Source organism: Choloepus didactylus, chromosome 1 (assembly GCF_015220235.1).
Source record: "Choloepus didactylus isolate mChoDid1 chromosome 1, mChoDid1.pri, whole genome shotgun sequence".
NCBI classification, from domain to species: domain Eukaryota; kingdom Metazoa; phylum Chordata; class Mammalia; order Pilosa; family Megalonychidae; genus Choloepus; species Choloepus didactylus.
In genome coordinates, this window is record NC_051307.1 from 197300673 (window position 1) to 197325850 (window position 25178).

Genomic DNA, 25178 nt, shown 5'->3' on the forward strand with positions numbered 1-25178 from the left:
GAATCTCCCTGGCAACGTGGAATATGACTCCTGGGGAGGAATGTAGACCTGGCATCGTGGGACGGAGAACATCTTCTTGACCAAAAGGGGGATGTGAAAGGAAATGAAATAAGCTTCAGTGGCAGAGAGATTCCAAAACGAGCCGAGAGGTCACTCTGGTGGGCACTCTTAAGCACAATTTAGACAACCCTTTTTAGGTTCTAAAGAATTGGGGTAGCTGGTGGTGGATACCTGAAACTATCAAACTACAACCCAGAACCCATGAATCTCGAAGACAATTGTATAAAAATGTAGCTTATGAGGGGTGACAATGGGATTGGGAAAGCCATAAGGACCACACTCCACTTTGTCTAGTTTACGGATGGATGAGTAGAAAAATAGGGGAAGGAAACAAACAGACAAAGGTACCCAGTGTTCTTTTTTACTTCAATTGCTCTTTTTCACTCTAATTATTATTCTTGTTATTTTTGTGTGTGCGCTAAGGAAGGTGTCAGGGATTGATTTAGGTGATGAATGTACAACTATGTAATGGTACTGTGAACAATCGAAAGTGCGATTTGTTTTGTATGACTGTGTGGTATGTGAATATATCTCAATAAAATGATTAAAAAAAAATAATAACAATAGAAACTGGGTGTGGGGTATAGAGAAACTCTTGGTACACTCTTCATAACAATTCTGTATACAAACAGTTCTAAAATGAAAATTTTATATATCTATAGCTATATACCTCCAATATATTTGCTTCAAAGTAATCTGGGGGTGGGCATGTGGGAGATATTGGTGGGGGTATAGAGAAAGTAAAACTGGCCATGAGTTAATAATTGTTGGAATGGGTGGTGAATTCATGGGATTTATTGTACAATCCTCTTCACTTTCATACTTGTATGAAATTTTCCACAATAAAAATTTTAAAAATGTAAAAAAAAAAAAAAAAAAAAAAAAGAAAGGTTATTTATATTGAGTATTCTTTAAGACAAGGTACAGGCAAGACAAATGCAAAGTGTTTAAAGAAAACAGATCTATAGGGGAAATAGCTCACTTTGTACTTTTCTGGGGTGCTGTTCGGTCTTATGATGAAAACGCAAAGGAAAAGGCCCAAAACTTTGCCACGTCTGTTTAAGACTGGGAATAAAACGTTCCCCTGCTGGGCTAAAAGAGCTCTCTCCAACTTCAGCACCACGGGGAAGGATGCACCACCCCATACACTGCCCTGAAGCAATTCTATAACTGGCTTTTATTGCTTTAATTAACTAAGGCTAGGTGGGACAGAGTTACTCCATCTCTGCAATGTTATTGTTGCCCACTGGTGGCTAGCAGCAGCTCCTCACCTTTTACACTTGATGTCTGGCCTGAACAATTAGCACCTTATTACAGGCTGGCCTCTCCTAATTACCACATGCTTCAATTGAACACTTTATTTTATTGCCTTGTTCATGTACTAGTTCAAGTGCCCGGGCTCCCCAACTATAATAGATTCCTAATTCCTTTTTGGCAGGTGCTATGGTTTGGGTTTCTTTTATCTCTCTCCAAGCCCACAAGAATGCTAGGGACCTTACAGGCATGCAAACAACACTTCCTGATTGTGCAAAGAGTTTCTAGATGCCTACTCTGGGAGTGTGACATGTGGTTGGAATCTGTATTGGATCCATCAGCCTCCTTTGCTGGTGAGGGCTCTCTGCAGCTATTTGGACTTAAGCTTTACTTGGCTTGAATCTAACCTTTTGCCTATCTAAGAGTTGGCTGAAACAGACACAGGAACTTCCCATCAGCACCACATTCCATGTTTCTCTAGAGAAAAGGATTCCAGGGATATAATTTATGCTTGAAATAGAATCCTTGCTTTTGGGATTAAAGCTAACTATAATTTTATAAGGCAGTTGCCAATTCCATAATAAATACTGGCCTCCTTCACCAAATACTGTGGTGAATGAAATGGAGCCTTGAAGAAGAGCATATAAAGTGATGGCTAGGAGTGCAGGCACAGGAGCTAAATAGCTTGGACCCAAATTTTGGCTGTGCCACTTACTAGCTATGTGACCTGTGACCTTTGGTAAAGACACTTAACCTCTCTGCACATCAGTTTCCCAATCTGTAAAATGGGGTTGATAATAGTACCTGTCTCATAGGGTTGTTGTAAGGGCTGAATGATTTAATCTTTGGAAAGTGCTTAGAACCAATGTTTGGCACATAACAAGCACTATGTAAGTTTGTGTTAAATAAAATACAGAGTTTTAGAATAAACAGACTTACAAAATAGTATATGCCAAAAAGAATCTGACAGTGATGGGAAAACAAGTTAGTTTAATGGAATTATTTGCCATTCTTGGCTTCTTGACTTTTTGGCTATCACATAATTTTTGAATTGCTCCGTAAAGTAAAAAGAACTCTGAACTTAAGGGGTTTTAAAATGTCTAATTCATCATCACAACAAATATGATAAAAATTGCTGGCAACATTTAAGCACAACCATTAATGAAGGAGTCATTATTTTAATATAGAATTTAAAATTAAACACTCTACTATCTACACCTCTCATACCTACTTAGTCTATCAGATATTGTTCATAACATTATTAGCAAATACTGCCAACCCTTTTCCTGCAGGGAACCTTTTGGCAGTTGTCAGGGGGACAGTTCAAATACATGTTCTATATTTTAAAAGACGTACTGAAAGATTTTTATATAAAGATGGCCACATGGTATCCATGCTCAGACTTTCCTTCCTCCGTGGTCTCTCCTTTCTTAGCAATCTCTAACACAAAAGATTATTTCTAACATCAGCAGTCCCTTGTTATCTCATCACATGGAGGTTCTCACATAGAATCTAGCTTTCTAACCACACACAAAGGCATCTATGTGCTCCAACAGGTGGAACGCCTGTGCCTTCACAGGAGTGGAAACCTTTCCAGCTTCTTCCCTCCCAGCTTTCCTGAAGGACAAAGTCCAACCCTGCAAGATGTCTTCCCTGTAGGTAAAACTGTAAAGAACTATGTACAGACATAAGGAACAACTAATGTCCAGTCTACTAAGAAGGGATCATCTATTTTGGGGCTCAGCAATTAAGTGCCTAAGAATGTGGGCAGACACTGCTTCTCTGTACCATCTCTCAAACCCCAATCCACTGCACCCCCTGGTGTTGCCATCATAGCTCTAACGACCATGTTCTACGGTTATGCTGGCCATGGATCCTCCCCCTCTGATTGAGGTGCTTCCCTGGGCAGAAGTTGTGTTCCAAAGCTAGCACAAAGTCCATCCAGAGTAGTTTCCCAATAGTTGTCTGTGAAAGTGTACTGAAACCAATATCTGAGAATCACCAATTATTCTTTGGATGATCAAGCTGTCAAGGGTTATTTATTTTCACTTTTGAGAACAGAGAGGTTCCTCAAAAGTGGGGCATCAGGAAAAGTCATCAGGCTCCCTCTCTGCTACAACCACTTTGGGTCAACTTTCCTCCATTTATCCACCTGGCCCCTTTAAAACTTGTACAGTACCCTGTCTACCCCGTCCTAAAGGGCTCCTAAGGTGACCCCAGCTTCACCTTGCAGGTATCCTCTCTGCCTAGGCCACCGCATGGGGCTGGCTGCCCCACCCCACCCCCTCCCCCAATCCCAGCCAGCTGTCCACAGCTCCCAGAGACCACTTCCATCAAGCTGGGGCTTCGAATCCCCACTAGAAAGCTCTGGAGGTGCCCCGACACTGCACCCCTCGCCAGCGCCGGTCGCCTCCCCACTACTCTCTTCGGGACAATGATCGGGCGACCGCCCAGAGCAAGAGAACACTGCAAGGTCCTAGGTTAGCATTCGAGTCCCCAGAAAGAGAGGGAGGATCCCGTGGGGTGGGGGTGGGGTGAGGATGCCTTGGGACTGGTGCCCTCCACTACTGGCCCTACCCACAGAAAACGATCTAAAAAGGGTTTCATTGCCTCTTCTCCTCAACCTTTCTAGAGGCCGTGGAAATGGAGCTGCGGGTGGGGAGAGGGGAAAAGGGAGAGGAGAGCGGGGAGAGAGCCCCGGGCCAATCACGACATGCGGCTCCCCAGACCCGGGGTCTCCCTCTAACACACACACGACCTGCTACTTCAACTCCAGCTCTGATCAAACCATGCCGCGCGCCTCTCCCGCTGCGAGTCTCCCGGTCCCGGCCCGCGCCCTCGCCTCATCCCAGCTTCTTCACTCCAACCCCTGCCCCCCTCCCAACTGACCGTGAAGCCGGAGGCAGTTTCCCAGTCCCAGGCCCCCGGAGGGGCTCCCGCCACCGCCGCCGTCGCCTCTCCCTGGAGCCCCAGACCCGGGACTTGGTCTCGGGCTGCGGCGATGGCTCCCCGCCTTGAGGTGCCGTAGCTTCCTGGACTCCGCCAGACACCGGACGGCGCGCAGGTGAAGCCCATCGAGCTCCCGGCGGCAGCGGCGGCGGCGGCAGCGGCGGCAAGCGACTGCGGGAGGGGCCGTCGCGCAGGCTGATGACGCGCAGGCGCGGGGCGGGGAGCGCGGTCGGCGCGGGAGTGGCGCCGACCGGTGACGCATATATCGCGCTCTGAGGCTCGGCAGCATGGCGTTCGTCGCGCTGAGCGAGGCTGAGAAGGTGTACATTGTGCATGGCGTCCAGGTAGCTGCAGTGGCGGCGTCAGCCACCAGCTTCTCTTGGCCCGCCGGGGAGGAGGTTGGCTGGGCTGCCGCGGGTTTGGGCTTACCTTGTGATTAAATGGCTCTGCGACCCGGTCTTTGCAGCCTAAAGTCTGCAATGTAGACTTTTTTAGGACCGGCGTCCATTTAGGACTGTTTGCATTCTTGCGGATTTTCGAGTCTACAAGGTTCTGAACACGGGTAGGAAGCGGTGGGCGCTCCCTGAGGTCTTTTTTTAGTGAAGGAGCACCACCCCCGAGGGCCATCTCTCCGGCCTTCGTGTGTCACCTTCCGTTACTGAGCCTTAGTTTTCTATTATAGGGAAGGGAGGGTGGAGGTGGCGGGCTCCTGGCCCAGTTTTGCTCACCCGTGATTGGGAGGCGCAGAGAGAGCAAGCAGCCGTGGTGAACGTGCTTTGAAAACAAATTGTCTTACAAATAAAGGGGGAGGGGTGTTAAGGTTTAAAAAGCGGCTCCGCAGTCGATACATAATTGTTGCCGTTTCCCATTTTGCCAACTGAAAGCTAAGATCCCCGGAGGTAGCTAAAACCCAGCATCTCCTGTGCTCTGTGTTCATCTCCTGCTTTTGACCACTCCAGAACGAGAGTTGGAGGACTTTGGACTTGGTAATGGGCTGCTTGGATTCCCGCTTTGGCTCTTTCCCCACTTGTTATTGCCACTGTTCAGTCCTCCATCTGAGTTCTTCAGCCCACCTGTGGCAGAGTTCTGGCGACATTCCCTCCCCCTTCCCTTCATTCCCTTCCTGGGCCTAGGCTTAAGTAAAGTCAGTGATCCCGTGGTGTAGCCATCAGATTAAGGCAGTCAGCTGTCATTGAAGGTCCACAACCGTGAGTTAAGGCCATGAAATTTTTGAAATTGTGTTCTGCTGTTATCCTCCATTGTTATAGATGAAGAAATGTCAATATTTTTCTGACAAATTGTTTATTAAACCTGAATAATAGAGTCAGAACTCACGGTTCCATGAGCTTTTAAGTTTATACTTCAGATCAGAAATAGTGGGGTACTGTGTGTTATTGGGTGACGTGTATGTTATTTGTGTTTGGGGTTGTGATATAAAAGTGCTCACAGAGCAATTAAATTTATCTGTCTTAATTTTGTGCCACTGTTCATGTGATTTTTCTTTTCAAAGATGCTTCTTGGGGAGGCATTAAGGATAACATTTTACCTCTAAATCTAAAATCATTTGTATTTCTTTCTTTGCTAGCATAGCCATGAAATATAGATTCTACCATGCACTGTATTTTCTCTCACATTCCACTTCTGACAGTGGCACCAAGGGACATAGGAAAGTCAAGTAGGTCCTCCTTGTCTGTTACCTTCCAAGGCTAGAGAAATCACCTGAACATCCTAAGTACCCATGGCAATTCACTGGCCATCCAGGAGCACTTTATTACACATCTGTTATGTGCGGCGTGCTGTGGGGAGGTTAAAAACACAAGCTGTGGTTCTGGCCCTTGAGATGCTTAGGATCCAGTTTGGGTAAAGTTAGTTGGCTTTTTTCGCTGTTGTATATCCACCCCTGGCATATTATGTGGGAAACAGTAGGGATGCAAAAGCATATTTGTGAAATACATAAATGAAAGATAGGTAAGAGAGACAGGAAAAATCAATAACATACAGGCAATGCAATATAAGGTATATGCCATAAGATACATACCAAGGGAGTGGAGGTCAAAGGAGCTAAAGATTACTGGAGGCTCCAATGCTCTGAAGTCTTCCCTGAGGAGGTGGATTTACTTCCTAAATCCATGGCAAATGTCCCTCCTATGTATCTTCAGCACTCAGTGTTTACTTTTTCATTTAATACATAACTGAACCTGACTTGGGAGATAGGAAGGAGCCTGCCCTTTTATTGTTCCCATACTAGAAGGAAGATACAGAAATTACAAATCTATTTGTGTGTTTTTATGTTTCATTAAAAATTGTACTGAGTGCTGTGAAGGAAAAAAGTAAAGACCTGATCTAGTCTCGGAGGTCAGGGGAGACTTCCCTAGAGAAATGGCATTTGAGCTGAGCTCTCAGGGTGACTAGGAGTTAGGCAGTAGGCATGAGCATTCCAGAGGGTGGGATGGTGAGTCCACAGGCCCTCAGGTGGCACTGCAGGGGTGGACTGGGAGTAATGGTGGAAGATTGGGTTGCAGAGATGGTCAGAAACTGGATCATAGGGGTCTTAGAGCCTCACTCATTCTCCCATCATGGGTCTTGGTGGGTGATCGTCTGTGGACTTGTCTGTGTGGTATTCCTAAGGCCTGGCCAGTGAACAGCCCTTGGTTGGTACTCAATAATGTTGAATGAGTAGGGTGGGCCTTAAATGGGGGATGAGTTGAATAGTCTTTTTTTTCTAAATTAAACCTCCTTCTGACCCATACCATGGAAACATTAGGGCTGCAGCTGTTGGTAAATGCTCAGATCGACTTTAAATAAACCTTTTCATAAAGCCTGTTACTGTTGGCCCCAAATTTGCTGTATTTATGGAGAATTGAAACAGAATTTACAACATCCAAATGAAAGTTGGAATGCAGATGAATTAGGATCTCCACTGACAGTTCTAAACTTTTATTTAGTTGGTCATCGAGTGTGGACAGTGAAGTAATGCCTACTTGGAATCCTGTTCCTACCCTGTCCTATTTATTTTTTATTTACTTTTCACATTGGGTCCAGTAAGCTTCAGCTTCTGATATCATTTTCCCTTGAGCCTTTGTTTCCTGTACTGTTTGGAAATTATTTCAGCTTGGTTTGGTGGTAGTTAGGAGCAGTTGAAATAAACTTTTCAGTGTGTGTTAAGGACTCTCATTGCTAGGAATGGTAACTAACAAACTGGCTTAAGCAAGAAAGTTTGTTTTAGAAGGATGCAAGTGTTTTTCTAGGAATCCAAGGATACTTCATTCTTCAGGCTCTCCTTTGCCCATCTCTGTTGCTTTTTATTCCTTTGCTTTATTCTTATCTTTCTTCTGATTGGCTTTCTGTTTCTCAAGCCACTTGGTAAAAAAGAATGTGGTTACCTCCCAGCTCTTTGGATAATAGTTCCTCTATATACTAGACCAGCCCTTCTAGTTAAGTTCCAAACTCATGTTCCCAGGATCTCTTGGATTCAGCTTGGGTTGGGAAAGGGATGTGGCCATTGGGGGATGAGGCACACTTGGGAGAGGGCGGTTTGTGAGAAAGGCAGATGGATCATTTTAAGTCCTGGCAGAAAATGGAATCTAATTCAGATAGTTCAGGAGACTTTTACAGTGGCACTCTTTATAGAGGTATGGGCAGGTTTGAAGGAACCAACGAGATGTTGGGCATCTAGACACTAAACACAAGGAGTAGCTACCTCTAGGCTGAAGGGAACAGGGGAGGAAATAGTGTTACTAACTGCCAGTGATAGCTGGAACCATGGAGAAAGGGCTGCCCAACAGAAGTTGAAGTCTTGGATAGATGCAGGCACTGTCAGAAATGTGTCCCCAGGTTGATGGGGGGAGGGCATAGTCTGATCTGGTACTTCCCATTGGCCAAACCCAACCAGAAGGCAGCTAGGGAGTCCAGGTGATGCATTTTGGAGGGGGTTAACATACTGGTGCACAGATTAGGGCAAAGAAGGACAGAATGGATCTGAGGGGGTAAGGGGAAAGCAAAAGGAAAGGTTGCTAAATCAATATTTTGATATATGATTTGATTTGATTTGATTGGTTTCTGTTAAGGCCCCAATCAGCCTTTGAAGGCTGAGATGCCCCCTCCCCACTCTTTTTAGGTGCATATTGTATCATAATTTTTATCATTGAATCTTTACAACAATCCTGAAGGTAAGTAAAATTGGCTCTATTTTATAAACGAGGAACTGAGCTCAGAGGTTAAGTCATTTGACCAATGTTACACGATAAGTGAATGGTAGAGCTGGGATTTAAATCCAGGTGTGTGTGATTGATTGCAAAGCTCATACTCAACTTGCATGTCACCTTCTCACGGCAGTGAAAGTCATTGGCTTCCATTCTATAGAGATCAAAGGCAAAGGAGGGAGGGAATCCCTGCTTGTTTTACTTCTCTTCTTTTCTCCTTTTCTCTGAAAGCCTGTGGAGAAACAAGAAGGAGGAGGGGAAGTTCTGACACATGCACCCCTCCCCCAATTTTTCCAGACCTTTAAATAAGATATGACCTATTCTGTTATTTCTTTAGGTAGTATTTTCCCCAAGTTAAGTTCCTTTACAACCTTATTTTGTATTTCTTTGTAAAGCTTTTGTTTTCTTAATTTTATCCCAACTGTTTTTTCTCTGTTCACAGTATTCAGAAACATGGGGGCAGATTGCAGAACTTCCAGAATCAAAGTTTTATCCTCTTTCCTGCTTACTTGGCTAGATGTGTGCTTGCTGACATCCATGAGAAGACATTGCTAACCTCCATCTTAGTCCAGTGGTTCTGAAGCCTCAAAGTACAATTAACTCACATACAAAATACATATTCCCAGACTTCACTCCAGCCTTCTGAATAAGAATCTCCAGGGTGGGGGCCTGGGATGGATCTTTTCATTAAGTGTTGAGAAATTCTGATGCATCCGCCAGACCTGACCCAGGAACTGGTGCAGGAATTTCTGCTACCTCTTATCTGAGGTCACATGGTCTCCTGCCTCTCTTGGAATGAGTATTTGGGGTCAGTCTGAGCAGTTCCTTTTCTAGCTCTGCCATTCACAATAAGAGAGATTTTTATCTTAGTAGCTAAGCCAGCTCCCCTAGTGGGGGCAGAGTAGATTGTGAGGAATGATGGGAGAAGAGATGTCAAGCACCTAGCGTGTGGCAAGTCCTGAAGAAAAGTTTGTTTCTTCTGTAAGGAGAAGTGTGGCTTTGTCCTAAACCATTTACATTATATCCCCAGCCGTCATAGTGACCCCATTAGGGGTTCAGCCTGTGACTTTGAGATTTAAGCTCTTTTGATTTGGAGGGCTAGAGATTCTTAAATTATCTCAAGAAAAAGGGGATTTATGGCAAGGGCTAGAAAGGCCCCAGGCAGCTCTGTGGTACTGCCTCTCATGGGATCCCTCTTGGATCACATGGTCTGTGCAATTCTTTATGTCTCTGGTGATACCTGTGCTTCTCTCTGTGGAAGTTTATCCTTTCCCCCCAGCCACTTGCTGTCCAGCTTCCCTTCTGCCTTGGTAAATTCTGGGAACATGAGTTTGGAACTTAACTAGAAGGGCTGGTCTAGTATATAGAGGAACTGTAACCCAAGGAGCTGGGAGGTAACCACACTCTTTTTTACCAAGTGGCTTGAGAAACAGAGTCAATCAGAAGAGAGACAAGAGTAAAGCAAAGGCATAAAAAGGCATAAAAAGCAACACAGATGAGCAAAGGAGAGCCTGAAGGTTGAAGTGCCTTTGGATTCCTGGCAAAACACTTGGATCCTTCTAAAACATACTTCTATTAGACAGTAATAGGGCTGTGTTACCTGAGTGTGAAGAAAAGCAGTTCTGGGCTGAATTATATGTACTTCCTCTCTGTCATAAACAGGGTGTTGAATCTTGGTGCCTCAGTGTCTTCATCTGTAAATTGAGGTTACTGCTCCCTCTCTCTAGGGTTTGTGAGGATTCAGTGAGTTAATAATTCCTGCCCCCAGAAGCAGAGGAAGGGAACTCGGTAAAGTTGGGGTTATTCCCACTTTCTAGATAAGGAAACTGGCTGAGAGCTGTTGAGGAACTTGCTCAAGGTCACACAGGTGGTATGTGACAGCAGAGATTTAAATGTAGATTAGAAGGTGACTTTGTCCATTAACCCATACCCAGCTGGCAGAGTTGTTGTGATCACATGGCTAACAACTAAAACATCAAGAGCCATCCCAACGTTCAGAAGCCCTTTATCTAGAAGGCTGCTTCAGTTTCCTCTGCTGAGGAGGGCAGGGCTCCACCCCATGGTTTTGTCCATCAACTGTTGACAGCCCTATTGATTTTTAAAATGACGTTTTCATTTCAGGTCAGCCCCTGCTTAAGTCTTCACACATGGATGAATTCTTTTCCTCCTGAGTACTGCAAATAAATAAGAATTGTGGTAGGGTACCAGGCTCCAAGCCAGGCCAGGCTGGCTTGGGCGGTTTCCCAAGGCTTTTGTAAGGAAATTGGATTTAAAAAGTTGCCCTCGATCAGTGATTCATGGACTAGTTGGTTTGGTTTTCTGGTTTGTTTTTCTCCTATTCTTTTGGATGTTATTTTTTGATAAAAACTTTTTTTTTTTATATATTTTATGTGGCCTTTAACAGGCAAATTTTAGCTTTTCATTCATCTCCTCCTTGTCTCCTGAGCCTTTCCCACTGAGTCTTCCCCAGGGAGCAAAGAGAAAGATTTAAAGGCTGGAAAGACAAGATTTAGAGGGGTCCAGTCTTTTGACCTACCCCCAGCCCCATCCTGGAACATGTGAGTTGTTACTACAAAGGAGTATGACCAGATCTTTCCAGGTTGGGAGGTATTTTAAAAGCAGTATCTGGAAGCCCTGTGACTCTGTGGCTTCCTGCTTTCAGTCATTAGCTTCATCAGCCTCAGAAGCATCTGGTATACCCAGCAAGTTGTCCTTTGAGGAAGGCTTGGGCTGACTCCCTTTGCAAAGTGAGGAGACTCTTTGGAATGCAGGAGGCTGTGTGGAATAGTGGTTAAGGTCCTGGCTTGGAATTTAAATCGGCTTGCCGTTTATTGGCTGTGTGACCTTGGGCAAATCATTTAGCGTCTTTTAACCTCAGTTTCTCCATTTTTAAAATGCAGTGAGTAATATATATCTTACAGGGTTATTGTGAGTATTAAATGAGTAAACTGTTTAATGTTGCTGGCATATTATCTGAGATATAGTTAATGTGTGGTAAATATTAGCTTCTATTATTATTTTTTGTAAACAATTGCTGCCATCTTAATTTTTAGTTCTGTAGAATTAGAGAAGCACATTTGAGGCCATCTAATTCAGTCTCCATCTTTTGTAAATGAGGAAACTAGTCCAGAGAGGGAAGGACTTGCCCTAACTCAAGCAGCAAGTTAATGGCAGGACGAGGTGACTTAGATGCCTGGTTATCACTCACACGTGTACTATACCCGCACCCGCAGAGGATTCCTTGTAAATGTAGATATTTCTGGACCAGGTTTTCACTTTCTTAGCTGAGCACAACCACAGGATGGGGCAAACTGGGTCATCAGAGATTGACCTAGAATCTAGCTTTCTATTTCTCTGGGCGGGGTTGTAAGGAGACACAGTTATATAGTTACAGGATCTTTCAGAAAAGAGGGATCACTTTGTGGCGTTCTGCAGGTAGGCTCCACTCTACTGGACTTGAAATTCTGTTAATGTTCATATACATGCCACCCTGTCTCAAGATAGGGATTGCCTGGAGGGAGAGAATGGGCTGAAAGGGGGTGAGCTACAAAGGAGACATCAACTTGATTTGTGATGTTTATTTTGCTCTCGTTTAAAAGAGGGTGACAGTGAAAAAAGCTGAAGCAAATATAGCAGGTGGTAGTAGTTAGTACTGTGTGGGGGGAGCCTGCAGTATTTTGCTTTTCTGTATTTGCTTAATTTCTGAAAATAAAAAAAAGTCAATCGTATGTGCAGTTAGCCAGACAGTTTAAAGATGAGTTTCTGATAGTTATGTACTTTAGAACAGTGTTTTTTAACCTTTTGGGGGGGCATCATCCCCTTTGAGAATCTGAAGAAACTAATGCTTCTTTTTCTGAAAAAATGTTTGCAAAGAATGAGGAAGATCTCTAGGAGCTGATGTGGAACAAGTATTCCTGGATATATTTGTTTAAAAAAAATGTAAAAGAGTATCTATAATATGCCACCCTTCTTATAGGAAAGAAGGGATATTAAATATCATGTATATTCTCATTTGTGGAAAAGAAATACAGGAAGGATATACCAGAAACTAAAGAGATTGATTCCATACCTGGATGGGTGAGAAGGGGGCGGAAAGAAGATAAGGATGAAAACAGGGTAGTAGGGCTGAGAGGGACATTTCTCTGAGCATACTTTTTCCAATATCCTTGACTCTTAGAATCATAGTACATACTTCCAAAATAAATAAATTAATTAGAATTAACCAGAATATGGAGGGACCAAAATTGGAATACAAACAGTTACAAATGAGCCCATTTTACAAATGAATAATACAACCACACAGGGCATGGGGAAGAAAAAAACTAACCTAAATAACTGGCAAACAGTATTTGGAGTTGGTATTGCAAGGCTCAAGACAAAAGAACTCTACACAAATACTGTACTCTGTTGTAAATTTGTTTCCCACAGGGAAATGGGTTAGCAGTTCTGAAACTACTTTATATGTATACTAAGATTGAACAAATAAGAAATGCATGTAGATAATGAGAGCCATATTTTTCTCCTTGTCTGAGAAAGAAGTTACAATTAAGAAAAGGAAGAAGGTTAGAATGAACCCTTTGGTGCTGGATTGGAATTGTCAGCATGAACTCATGGGTTTTATATATATATACATATATATATATATACATATTTAGAAACAGTACTAAATATAGCTGTGTACATATTCATGGATTCATATACATACATTTATTGTCTAGCTCTATCTGCTGCAAGTCTGGAGCGGTTGATATCCCAGTAGCAATAAGCATACTTAGCACCCAGATCCTGGTTTTTAAATTCCATTGCCCAAAGGAACCAGGGCTCCTGGGAGAAACGGCTAATTTCAGGGCTGGGGCAGGGAAAATACAAGAGGCTGGAACATCTTATAGTGCCAGAAAATAAAGAAGTGCTCATCAAAGATTAATGACATGTCAAAAGAACACAGGAACCAAAGTAAAGGAGCTCGCAGTGGCCAAATCTGGACCACTTTAAGCAACAAAAAAATAATGATAGCACTGAGTTATAACCCATAGCTTAAAATAAATATCTGAGTTATATTGATGTAAATAAACAATAGAAGTGAATAAATGGAGAGAAAATGGACAGCTCTTCCCACAGAAAAATTCCAGTGAGTAAATGTAGAAGGAATGAGGGAAACAGAAAATCACCAATAGGCAAATATCGTAGTAATAATTGTTGAAGACAAGACCCACTAGTGGATGCTGAAATAGGTAGGGGGAAGTTCGAAGAGAATCAAGATATTTACATAGTCTTAAAGTATTTTCCCTCAAGACTGTAATGTCAAAGAAAACAATGTTGACTTTTGTTCTGGTTTGCTAGTACTGCCATTACACAAAATACCAGAAATGGATTGGCTTTTATATAGAGGGTTTATTTGGTTACAAAGTTACAGTCTTAAGGCCATAAAGTGTCCAAGGTAAGGCATCAACAATTGGCTACCTTCACTGAAGGATGGCCAGTGGCATCCAGAAAACCTCTGTTAGCTCGGAAGGCACATGCATGACTGGCATTCGCGTGCTCCCAGGTTGTGTTTCAAAATGGTGTTCTCCAAAATGTTGCTCTTGGGCGTTTTGTCCTCTCTTAGCTGCAGCTCCACTACAAAATGTCACTCTCAGTTGCTCTCAGGTCCTTCTGTCTGTGAACTCCTTTATTCAACTCCAGTGATCCAGTTAACACCCACCCTGAATGTGTGGGGTAACACCTCCATGGACATTATCCAATCAAACATTTCACTCACAGTTGATTGAATCACATCTCTATGGAAACAGTGAAAGAATTCCAGTCTAATCAGCACTACTACGTTTGCCCCCACAAAATTGCATCAAAGATAATGGCATTTTGGGGACATAATATATCCAAACTGGCACAACTTTATAGTGGAGAAACTGGGCAGATATCTCCTTAACCAGGTGATCAAAGTCAACATCACCAGTAATGAAACACTGACATCAAGTAGCCCTGATCTGATTCACTGAAACGGCACTCTTGTGATGTTCTTGCTGACAATGCCCGACCTCAGTCTAAACGCGAGAAAACATCACACAGACCCAAAGTGAGGAGTGTTTTACAAAATAACTGACCAGTACTCTATAAAAGTGTCAAGGTCATGAACGACTATGAGCTGTCCCAGAGTAAAGGATGCACAGGAGAAAGGACAACTAAATGCAGTGTGTGGGTTCCTGGATTGAACCCTGGACAAAAAGACATTAGTGAAAAAACTGAAGAAATTGGAATAAAGTCTGAGGTTTAGTTAATAGTGCTCTACCAGTATTAATTTCTGGTTTTGCTAATTCTATAGTTATGTATGTTTTTAACATGGAGGAAGCTGGATGAAGAGTTTATGGGAACTTTTACTATTTTTGCAACTATTCTATAGGTCTAAAATTATTCAAGAATAACTTATACAATTAGCAGTAGGACAGTGCATAGACCACCCTGAAACCCATCTTCTGCAGCAGGGATCAGCAAACTTTCTTGTAACTTTCTTGTAAAGGACTAGATAGTAAATAGTCTGGGCTTTGCGGGTCATACAGTCTCTCTTGCAACTACTCAACTCTGCCTGTAGTGCAAAAGCAGCCATAGACAAAATGTAGACGATGGGCATGGCTGTGTTCCAGTAAAATTAGTTACAAAAACAGGTGGCCCAGGGACCTCAGTTTGTTGACTCCTGCTTAGGACAGTGCCTCTTTTAGAAGATATCAGCTAGGTTTTGTTTTAGCTGTTTACAGGGCACATCTTTTTTGAGTTCTGAGGGTAGAAGGACTGCTGATGAGACAGTTGTACCCGGTAGCTCTGACAACATATACTTGATGCAATTTTAAGAATCGCAGATTTGGAGAGAGGTAACTTATTTTGTCTCGTGTTCACACTGTTCTGTGTGCCTGTTCCATATAGTGGTGTATAGCGTGGACTTCACAGCCATACACACCTAGAATCGAAACCTACCTTTGCTCTTACTAACTGTAGGACCTTGGGCAAGTCACTTAATTTCTCTGAGTCGCCGCTTTTTCATATGTTAAGCAGTATTATTGTTGTTAACTACGGGGGGCAGAATTTCAGAAGATCCACCAAGAGAAAAGGAGATGGTGTATTGCGTATTTCCGTAGGGAATAAAAAGGAGTGAGTCATTTCAGGAGTCTGCTGTTGATCTGGTTCCACAGCCTTAGGATTGTGGTTGTTGCACCCAGGAAGACCTCCGCGTGGATGGCCGTGGCTGCGAGGACTACCGATGTGTCGAAGTGGAAACTGATGTTGTGTCCAACACCAGTGGGTCTGCCAGGGTCAAGCTGGTGAGTACAGGGGCCATGCCCAGGTGGAGGAGTGGGTAGGCCTTAGTGACCAGCTGCAGGTCCCTCTGGGCTTTTGGAGGGCAAATAGCTCCCAAGGAGATCCAAGCCATACTCAGGGAAGGGGTCTGTCCAGATCTGAAGTACTGGGCCACTTTCCCAGACCCAGCATTGCTCCAGAGAGAGGCCCTCAGGAATGTATGCCTGGGAGAGGAGGGAGGTGGTTGTGTGCTTGGCTGCGTATCCTGAAGGAAGACCCTTCTTGTATGTATCTACAGGGCCACACGGACATCTTAGTGGGAGTGAAAGCAGAAATGGGGACACCAAAGCTGGATAAACCAAATGAAGGCTACTTGGAATTCTTTGTTGACTGGTTAGTCCCATGCAGATGTTTTATAAAGAGGAACAATTTAAAAGATGAAGATTCAAAAATGAGTTTCTGATATCCTATTGAACCTACTCTTAACTTTGTATTTACTTAATTGTCTTTCGTCTAGCCAACAGGTATTTACCAAGGTTCTCCTATGTGCCAAGCACTGGGATATGTGTAAGGAGATCTTGGCTCTAGTCCTAATCACCTGGCCTTCTCTGGGCCTTAGTTTCCCTGTCTGAAAAAGGAAGACATCTATCTCCCAGGCAGCCCAGTGCAAGGTGGTTATGAGGGTCAGATGAAATATGTGTTAGGGTGCTTTGAAAAACACAGATGGTAGGGATAATTTTATCTGAGAGACCCTATTTCTCTTCCTGCTCTAGCTTTGTAGAAAACTGTTCATAACTTGCTTGGCAGAGTGAAGTATGGGGCCAGCCAAGCAGCTTGATAGGCCAGAGGCTGAGAGAACGACAACCTGACAGGCAGCGTGGGTGCTGGGAAGAGTGAGAGCTCTGCAGTGTCTGCAGCCAGACAACCTTGAGCCAGAATCTCAGCTCCTTTTCTGGCTAACTGTGTGACCTCAGGCAGGTTACTCGGTCTCTCTGTACCTAAATGTCTTATTTATAAAATGAGGATAATAATATTGTGATAATGAGGAAATGAAATAATGAAGATAGAGCACCTAGCACACTAACTGGCTCCTGGAGGGCTTTCAATAATTATTAGTGCTCTCCCTCCTATTACTTCCCTCTTCTACCTCTTTTAGGGATTGGAGCTTTTTTGGGGGGTTACTAGCCTTAGCTTCTATGTGTAACCTTGCTTTTAGCCAGGTGGTGACAACAGGCCTTGAGTTGGCTTAGGGTTTCTATGGGCTCATGCCAGATAAAGGTATATAATAATGATGCTGAATTGGGGTTTTCAAGACCACCTGAACAATTGGAGATTTGCTAGGAGGACTCAGAGTACTCAGCATGGCTAAGATTTGTATTATGTTATAGCAGTGAAAAGTGTAGCAACATTTATGCGATATTTCTGCCCAGAGAAGCCCATTAGAAACTCAGTGCCCAAGGATTTTTTGGGGGGCTGGTCACACAGGCACCCTCTGCTTAGCACATGCCAAAATTCCAGACTCCCAGAAGGAAAGCAGGTGTTCCTCATAAACCATATTGTTTGCATAAACAGCGAAGACACACTGAGCCACCTTTATCAATGAACTGTTGGCTGGGAACACTAAGAGCCAAGTTCCAAGATGCCAGCAGAGGGCCAACCTTGCAAGCAGGCCTTTCTAAAGATAGCAGCCTCAGGCCTGCTTTTCAACCCTTTTCCATACAGAAGCTAACTCACATTTGTATAGTCTTTCCAGTTTTCACTGCCAAACACAGAAGTTAATCCTCATTCTTCTGTGAAGTCAGTATTATCATCTGTCTCATTTTAGAGATGACAGATGGAGCTCAAAAAGGATGAGTGACTTTCCCATGGTCACATTGCTAGTAATGCCACGGTCAGGTTTGTCGAAGTCAAATTTTTGCTCTTTCTACTTTCTACAGCCTACAGAGACCGGCTGTAGAGGAGTGTTGTGCTTGGAGAACCTTTTATCCATGTTCATCTTTCTGGCCAGCATTCCTTCCAGCCCATTCTGCCCTCTGCCCTGGCTCCCAAGCAATCTTCTCTCCTGGTTCTACTCAGCTGCTCTCACTACACTAGAGCTGAGCTGTCTGATGGAAGGGACCCATCCTTAAGTTACTATGGTTGACCCTGTTCAGGCCCCCAGCTTATCCCATCCTTTGCTGTTGGAGAAAGCAAAGTGTCTCTCCTGGCTTCAGATTGCCTAATTCAGTGCAATAAACCATCACCAAGGAGCAGACACCAGGTGTGAGAAACCAATTTGCTGTCCTTTTCTTCCATTTCATTGTCTTCTGCTGCATTCATCTTAGGCAGATCAAAGACACTCAGCACAACCACACCAGAGAGAGGGTGTTGCACCTAGATGCTTGTATGGGGCTTACATTTCATTGTGGCTGTGTGTCTGACCCATCACATGACCCCAGGTTAACCTGCTGCTCTTGTCTCTTTCTCCAACTGCAAAGGGAGGGTGACTCCAGGGTAAGAGGAGCCTCTGAGCTCTCTCTTCCCAAGATCTGAGGACTGGGAGTAGCTCTCTCCTGGCCAAGAAAGGCTACCTGCTGTTCTCTTCCCCTCCTTTGTAAGTCTCAGGAAGACTCCCACACTACTTTCCAGGTAGTTCTGAATCTATTCCTCAAGATGGATGGTCCCAGGGTGGCACGTTTTAGCTTCTTTAAATGGCTCAGCTAGTGTGACCGGTCCAGCAGGTGGAATTGTCTTGAGAGTCTTCCAAAACCACATCTCCCTATAGAGTTGAGAGAGGTTACCAAGTATCACTGGTTGCTACCTATATCAGAGACTTGCTTGAGTTTTTAAGGAGCAATTCTTAATTGCGCTGAACAAATCTCTTTATTCCAATCGGGTGAATGAATACAAGTGCCCAGACCCCCTGCCCCGCAAGGGCACGGGGTTTTTGCTGGCTAGCTCAAGGCATTCGTTCATCCACAAGCTAAAACATAGTTGTTATCCATTGGGAGGAGAGTAATTTGGGGGGGGGGGGGTCACTTTTGCCATTCTGAGCCTAGCTTGATTTAACCGTTTATCAGCAACTCCAGGTTTCAGTTATTAAATTCCCAGTTGTAGAAAGGTCTCAGAAAACTTAATTGCTTTCTGCTAACTCATTTAACTTTGGTTTTGTCTACTTGGAGTAATACATGGAGCCGAACCTGAGGTAGAGCCTGCTCCCCACCCCCATGATCTTCCCTTTGTCTTGGGAACAATGAAAAATCTTGATGTAAATCTCATAGCTCTTTTGAAAGGTGCCTGGCTACACGCTGGCTCTCATCTCCATTCCAGTGGGGCAGATGAAGACCTGGGGTTCCTTGGCCCTAGTCCAGAGATGCTGTCAGCACTTTCACTAAACTGGGAAAAATCTGGGCCTTTTTAATTCCTAACTCATGTCTTTGGTCTGCTTGTGTTAACTGGAGAGTAGGCCATTTTAAATGAGAACTTTGAAATTTTGGGAAAAGGTTGCCCTCTGAAACCCGGAGGAAGGAAAGAAATTTAGTGGGCTGGTGTGTCACTCTTAGGCACCACTAGGTGGCAGTCCATCAGGTTCTTCCTCGGTTCTCTGACCACTCTGCTGATGGGTTTAGGATTGTGGTTTGCCTCTCAGAGAGGCTTGGATTTTTAACTGGGGGATTGAGGAGAATGTGTTTCATTCATAGATGTTTCAGTTTGCCTGGCACTTGTCACTTCCCTTTGGGCTCTTAACTACTTTTTATTGTGATCACTTGTATTTTACACTAATATTGAACCAGAAGCATCAAGCCCAGCATTGGTGGGTAGAGCCACTCAGTCTCTGTTCTTTGCCATCATGGGCTGCTTGAAAGGACAGTATTCTTGGCTAAAGGGACTAGGGGAAAACAGAGGCAACCTGCAGAAGCCATTTGAGGCTAGCTATTCTCTGAAAATCTCCAGAGCTGATGCGGTAACTCTTCTGGAAACGTCAAAGAAGGGCTTGCAATGAAAAGCAGCTCAGAATGTGTCACTGTTCCTATACCTATTTATAGGTAAACTATATGCTCTGAAATGAACACATGTCTACATGGAGGACTCAAAGCCTTGGGACCTGCCTTGGGGCTAGATGACTAGTAAAAGGGTAAGCCCTGAGTTAGGCCTGCCCCAGGTCCCCACCAAATCACTTTTTCTGCTGTGGGCCTGGCATTAAGACACCATGGTTTGCAAGTTAGATTGATTACAAGAAAAGAGACTTCAGTGTCTGGAGTCCCATTCCAGGTAACATGGCCTTGATCTACCCTATCCCGGTGAAACCAGAGATACACTGGAGGAATAGGGTGGAGGTGATGAGTCAGGAGGGGTAGAGAACTGGGAGGGGCAGCATTCCCAGGATCTTTATTAGTTTATCCAGCTCAGTAAGCAGTTTCCCACAGCTCTGGAAGAGGGACTGGGTCTTGCTTTATGAGGGCTCTGAATTGGTTTTGGTAGCTTTAAATATAGAAAGCATTTGGTTTTATGCCAAAAAAAAAACTAAGTGTGTATCACCCTACTGAGAGAATACATTGTAATGCATATGAGCAGGGGGCTAGGATTACCAGCCAGTGTTTTCTTCTTTTAAACTTTTTACTTAACAAAGAAGCTTTTTATTTAGGTCTCTAGCCCTTAGAGACACACCTTCATCAAGCCTTGGGGCTAAATGACCTCCCTTGTCTGCTTTCCTTGACTCCAACATTTGTGGTCCTGAGACCAGAGCACGCATTCATCAGGAAAGCTAACCTGACTGACGTTAGACTACAAGCCAAGTATACAGAATTACACGTTCAGGGAGAGTACAGCGAAGTGGAGCAGATAAGGGTCAAGCTTTCTGGGTTAGAATCTTAACACCCCCAGTCACTAGTTGTGTGACCTTGGACAAATTATATGACTTCTCTGTGACTCAATTTCCTTATCTCTAAAATGGAGTCAATAATAAGTACTACTTTGTAGAGTTATGTGAGGAATAAATGAGTTAATGCATCTGAAGTGCTAAGAATGGTGTCCAGTAGTAGTAAACACTCAAGTTGTTACAGTTTCCCTCCCTGTAAAATGAGAGAGTTGGACCATTTGAGATTTCATAGTGCCATCCTGCAGGCCAGATCCCATCTGTCGGATTTTTGTTTAGTTTCTGAAGTTTTTAAAAAGGTGAAATGAGTGCCTTTAGACAGGGCTGGAGGATTTGCTACAGTCTCCACCACTCCCTAATATACATGTGACCATTTAGTTCAGATGTGTGTGGTTACCTATCTGAACCCTGCAAGCATTTGACTTTTTGTCCTCTGGAGATGACCCCTATGGTCCTTTCCAGGTCTAGATTTCTTTCTAACTGTCAGAAAGTGTCCATGTGCAGGTCTAGATTTCTTTCTAACTGTCAGAAAGTGTCCATGTGCTATGAACGCCCCTAGTGACAAGGTAGAACCCTGATTTCTCTGCTCCTGTCCCCCTCTCTTCTTCCTTTGGCAGTATACGGGGTCTCTTGCTTTTCTTATTTTACTTAAAGCACTGTACCCCATCCCCCATTCTGGAAAATTGCTTTCCATTTTCCCAGACTCCTCCCCAGAGTTGCCCTATGCCAAGGCACCATTCAGATACAAGAGCTTCCCAAGGTCTCACGAGTCTCCAGACCTCTGCTGCCTGACTGCCAGCTATGGGCAAAGAATGGTGTGTTTAAAAAACAAAAAAGCTGTTTTAAAAAGGTTGAAATTTCCACTTTAAATTGGCCCAGTGCAAAAAAAACAATGGAGCATGTTTTTAGAGGTAGATTACTTTAGATAATTGGACGTGGAACATTCTGTAAACCATTCCCTAGAATTGTAGTAGAGTTTACACATTAATCCCCAAGTAATTAGTCATACCCAGGAGAATGTGGCCCACTATTTAGGAAAAGGTAAAGATTTTAAGAATAAGCATTTCTGACTGGATTTGTCTACACAGAGATCTGTATAGATGTCTTTTTAAGCCCTTAAGAGATGCAACTTAATATTGATTGCTTGGTTTTTAAATTAGAAATTGGTTGTGTTTTGCTGGTTGTGCAAAATAAAGTTGGTCCCTGGTGACTTGATTATTTTACCACAAATGAGCTTCTTTTCACGGCTTGATGACTGAGTCAGGCAGAAGCAGTGAGGGAACAGCAAGGTTGCTATAGCAGTAATGGAGTTTCTCTTGGGGATTTTAATTTGGGCTTCTGCTGGCCAAGAGTGAGAAGGGAAGACTATAATTAGAGAAGCAAAGTTATTATACAGCAAGTTATTATACAACTGATTGTTTTAGGATTCCTTATCACACCTATATTAGAGTAGGCTAGACAAAGGGACTTTTAAAACATGTTAGGTGAGATTTCTTTTAATTTTACACAAGGCCTTGGGCCTTCATACAGTATTCATACAGGAAGTAATCTCCCTGCCTCTCTGTGGCCTGACGAACTCCTATTTGTCTTCGGATTTGAGGTCTCCTAAACCCTCAGCCCTAACTGGCGCCCCTTGCCATTTGCTCCCTATTGTGAATCTTCCCTTACTTCATTGGAATTGCTGATTTAGGTTCTGTGTCACCTTACTTAGTATCTAGGTTCCCTGTGCCTAGCACTGGCTGGGTATCTTCCAGGTGGGCGAATGGATGGAGAGGTGGGCTCTGGGTCAGAAAGCTTTGCTATGTGATTTTATGCAGCCCACCCTGAAACAGTTGGTTTCTCACCTTTCTGAGCCTTTATCGTTATAGTAAAATGATTGCTGGAATGTTTACTTATGTCACAGGCTTTGTAAGGGTTTGTGTTAATCCAAAACCCTCAAAAATTTCCTCTTAAACACTTTTTGGATAGTGCTTAAGGTGGCAATTCTTTGTTGATGTAATTGGGGCCTAAGTGTTAAGAGGCCAAAAAAGGAAATTTTTTTCTCTTGAAAAATATTGATGTTAAAAGGGTAATTTAATATTTAGTGAGCCAACAGTCCCTTACTTTAACTTTCCTGCTTTTCAGTATAGTGATAATATAAACTTTATGACATAAGTCTGGCATATACTGTCACACATATTATTACAGAAAGATTATTGTACTTACATTGTAGTTTTTGTATTGAGAGTGTAATAGTGTGTTCTAAAACTGGGCAGGCTGGGGATGGTGTATATAAGGTGACCCCTCTACAAGCGAGACTGACTGATTCTTTGAGCCTCCCAGCTTCCCGACCTGCCAAAGAATATTTATTATACTCTCAAGATTGGTGAATTAATTATTACCAGCCAAGTTTCAGTTTACCATTGCTCTCATTTCTTTTTGGGTATAGATGACTTCTCCCGTCATACATCTGACAAATCCAGGGCATAATGCTGGCTGGCTCATTGTGTGTGTCTAGAGGCTGTGAAGGTGGAAGGTGCCATCATCTCATTTTAGTGACTTTCCTTGTAGCTGCTGGGTCTTAAAACATTGCACGAGAAAACTGGAGTAAAGCGTTGGCCCTTTAATGTTTATATTCAGAAAGACTCACCCAGCTCTTCTGTTGCCGTTCTGTTTAGTTCAGCCAATGCCACTCCTGAGTTTGAAGGTCGAGGAGGTGATGACCTTGGCACAGAAATTGCTAACACCCTCTACCGGATATTTAACAATAAGAGCAGCATCGACCTGAAGTCCCTCTGCATTAGTCCTCGGGAGCACTGCTGGATTCTCTATGTGGACGTGCTGGTAAGTAACACTTTGCTGTACTGGCCACACTTGACCTTTGCTGGAGACCCATTGGCCTACTTTCCTCCCTGTCCTTTGTTTGTGACTTCCAGAATGAGATTAGTTGGGAAAAGAGAGACTCCTGTAATAATTTTTTGTTAAGTATATCATGCATATAGTAGTGTTCTAGTTTGCTAATGCTGCGGTATACAAAACACCAGAGATGGATTGGGTTTTATAAAAAGGGGGTTTATTTGGCTATACAGTTACAGTCTTAAGGCCATAAAGTGTCCAAGGTAACACATCAGTAATCGGGTACCTTCACTGGAGGATGGCAGATAGCGTCCAGAAAACCTCTGTTAGCTGGGAAGGCACATGGCTGGTGTCTGCTCCAAAGTTCTGGTTTCAAAATGGCTTCTCCCAGGACGTTCCTCTCTAGCAAGCTTGCTTCTCTTCAAAATGTCACTCACAGCTGCACTCCGTTCAGTCTCTTTGAGGCAGTTTAGGCCTTTTCTATCAAGCTCCTCACAATTCTTCCAGAATCTTCCCCTTATCCGTTTAAAAAGCCGTTCCAACATGTTTGGTATTTGCAAACTCAGCAGCAAAAGCACCCCACTCCTGGTACCAAAATCTGTTCTAGTTTGCTGATGCTGCAGAATGCAAAACACCAGAGATGGATTGGCTTTTATAAAAAGGGGGTTTTATTTGGCTACACAGTTACAGTCTTAAGGCCATAAAGTGTCCAAGGTAACACATCAGTAATCAGGTACCTTCACTGGAGGATGGCCAATGGCATCCGGAAAACCTCTGTTAGCTGGGAAGGCACGTGGCTGGTGTCTGCTCCAAAGTTCTGGTTTCAAAATGGCTTTCTTCCAGGACGTTCCTCTCCAGCAAGCTTGCGCCTCTTCAAAACGTCACTCACAGCTGCACTCCCTTCCATCTCTTTGAGTCAGCACGTTTCTATGGTTCCTCTGATCAAGGCCCACCCTGAATGGGTGGGGCCACACCTCCATGGAAATATCCCATCAGTTATCATCTACAGTTGGGTGGGGCGCATCTCCATGCAAACAACCTAATTCAAACGTTCCAACTTAATCCCCACTACTATGTCTGCCCCACAAGATTGCACCAAAGAATACGGCTTTTTCTGGGGGACATAATACATTCAAACTGGCACAAGTAGCATGCACATAACATCATCCTATGATAAAATTATAAAGTCATATCATGGTAGCACCTAAAATTACCACAGAGGTTGTCAGAGATGGAGAAAAAAAAAAGAGAGAGATGCTTTCTAGATGGTGCCAGATAGAGTTGATTGGGCAGAGTTTGGACAAGTTGGCATGTGCTTCTGCTTAGAAAGATTATAAACTTTTTACATGCATTTACCTTTAAACTTGACAAGCCCTTTGAGAATGGTCACTGTTACTTTTCTCCATTTACAAGCAAGGAAACTAAGACAGAGAGGTTAAGTAAGTAGCTCAAGGGGTCTCAGCTTGTGAGTGGTGGGATTGGGCCTCAAAGTCAGGTCCATTTGATGCCAGCGACTGCTCTTGACCTCACTGTTGCCATTCTCCCTTGAAAGCACCCTAGAGCCCATCTGCTCTGAGCTCCTCATCTCCCACCTGAGGCCTGAGGCCCTGCCTCCTCCCTCCTAGAGTCTGTTCTTCCAGGAGTCTTTCCAGTTTAGCACTCCATTTCCTCCTTCGTTGTTTCCCTCCCCATTAGTCCTCTCCCCGGGTTTTGGCACCTGACAGTAACTTCTCTGT

At 43.7% G+C, this 25178-nt stretch overlaps 2 protein-coding genes across 11 annotated transcripts in view; one reads left to right on the forward strand and one right to left on the reverse strand.

Moving 5' to 3' along the window:
* The window catches only part of ZDHHC3 (zinc finger DHHC-type palmitoyltransferase 3), a 65137-nt gene extending 60693 nt beyond the window's left edge, over window positions 1-4444 (reverse strand). For all 7 annotated transcript variants that reach the window (XR_005218715.1, XM_037848878.1, XM_037848869.1 and 4 more), the window contains exon 1: window positions 4204-4444. The gene's annotated coding sequence lies outside the window, so the exon portion shown is untranslated. The remainder of the gene's footprint in view (window positions 1-4203) is intronic.
* A 61-nt stretch (window positions 4445-4505) lies between these two features.
* Window positions 4506-25178, forward strand: part of EXOSC7 (exosome component 7) — a 35497-nt gene continuing 14824 nt past the window's right edge. For 2 of the 4 annotated variants that reach the window (XM_037848925.1, XM_037848949.1), the window contains exons 1-4: window positions 4506-4607; window positions 15674-15775; window positions 16051-16145; window positions 23265-23430. In XM_037848925.1, coding sequence (XP_037704853.1) covers window positions 4551-4607; window positions 15674-15775; window positions 16051-16145; window positions 23265-23430 — 420 coding nt within the window. In that variant the 5' untranslated portion in view covers window positions 4506-4550. Of the gene's footprint in view, window positions 4608-15646; window positions 15776-16050; window positions 16146-23264; window positions 23431-25178 lie in introns of all 4 variants that reach the window. The other 2 variants (XM_037848943.1, XM_037848933.1) reach the window with 2 other exon arrangements.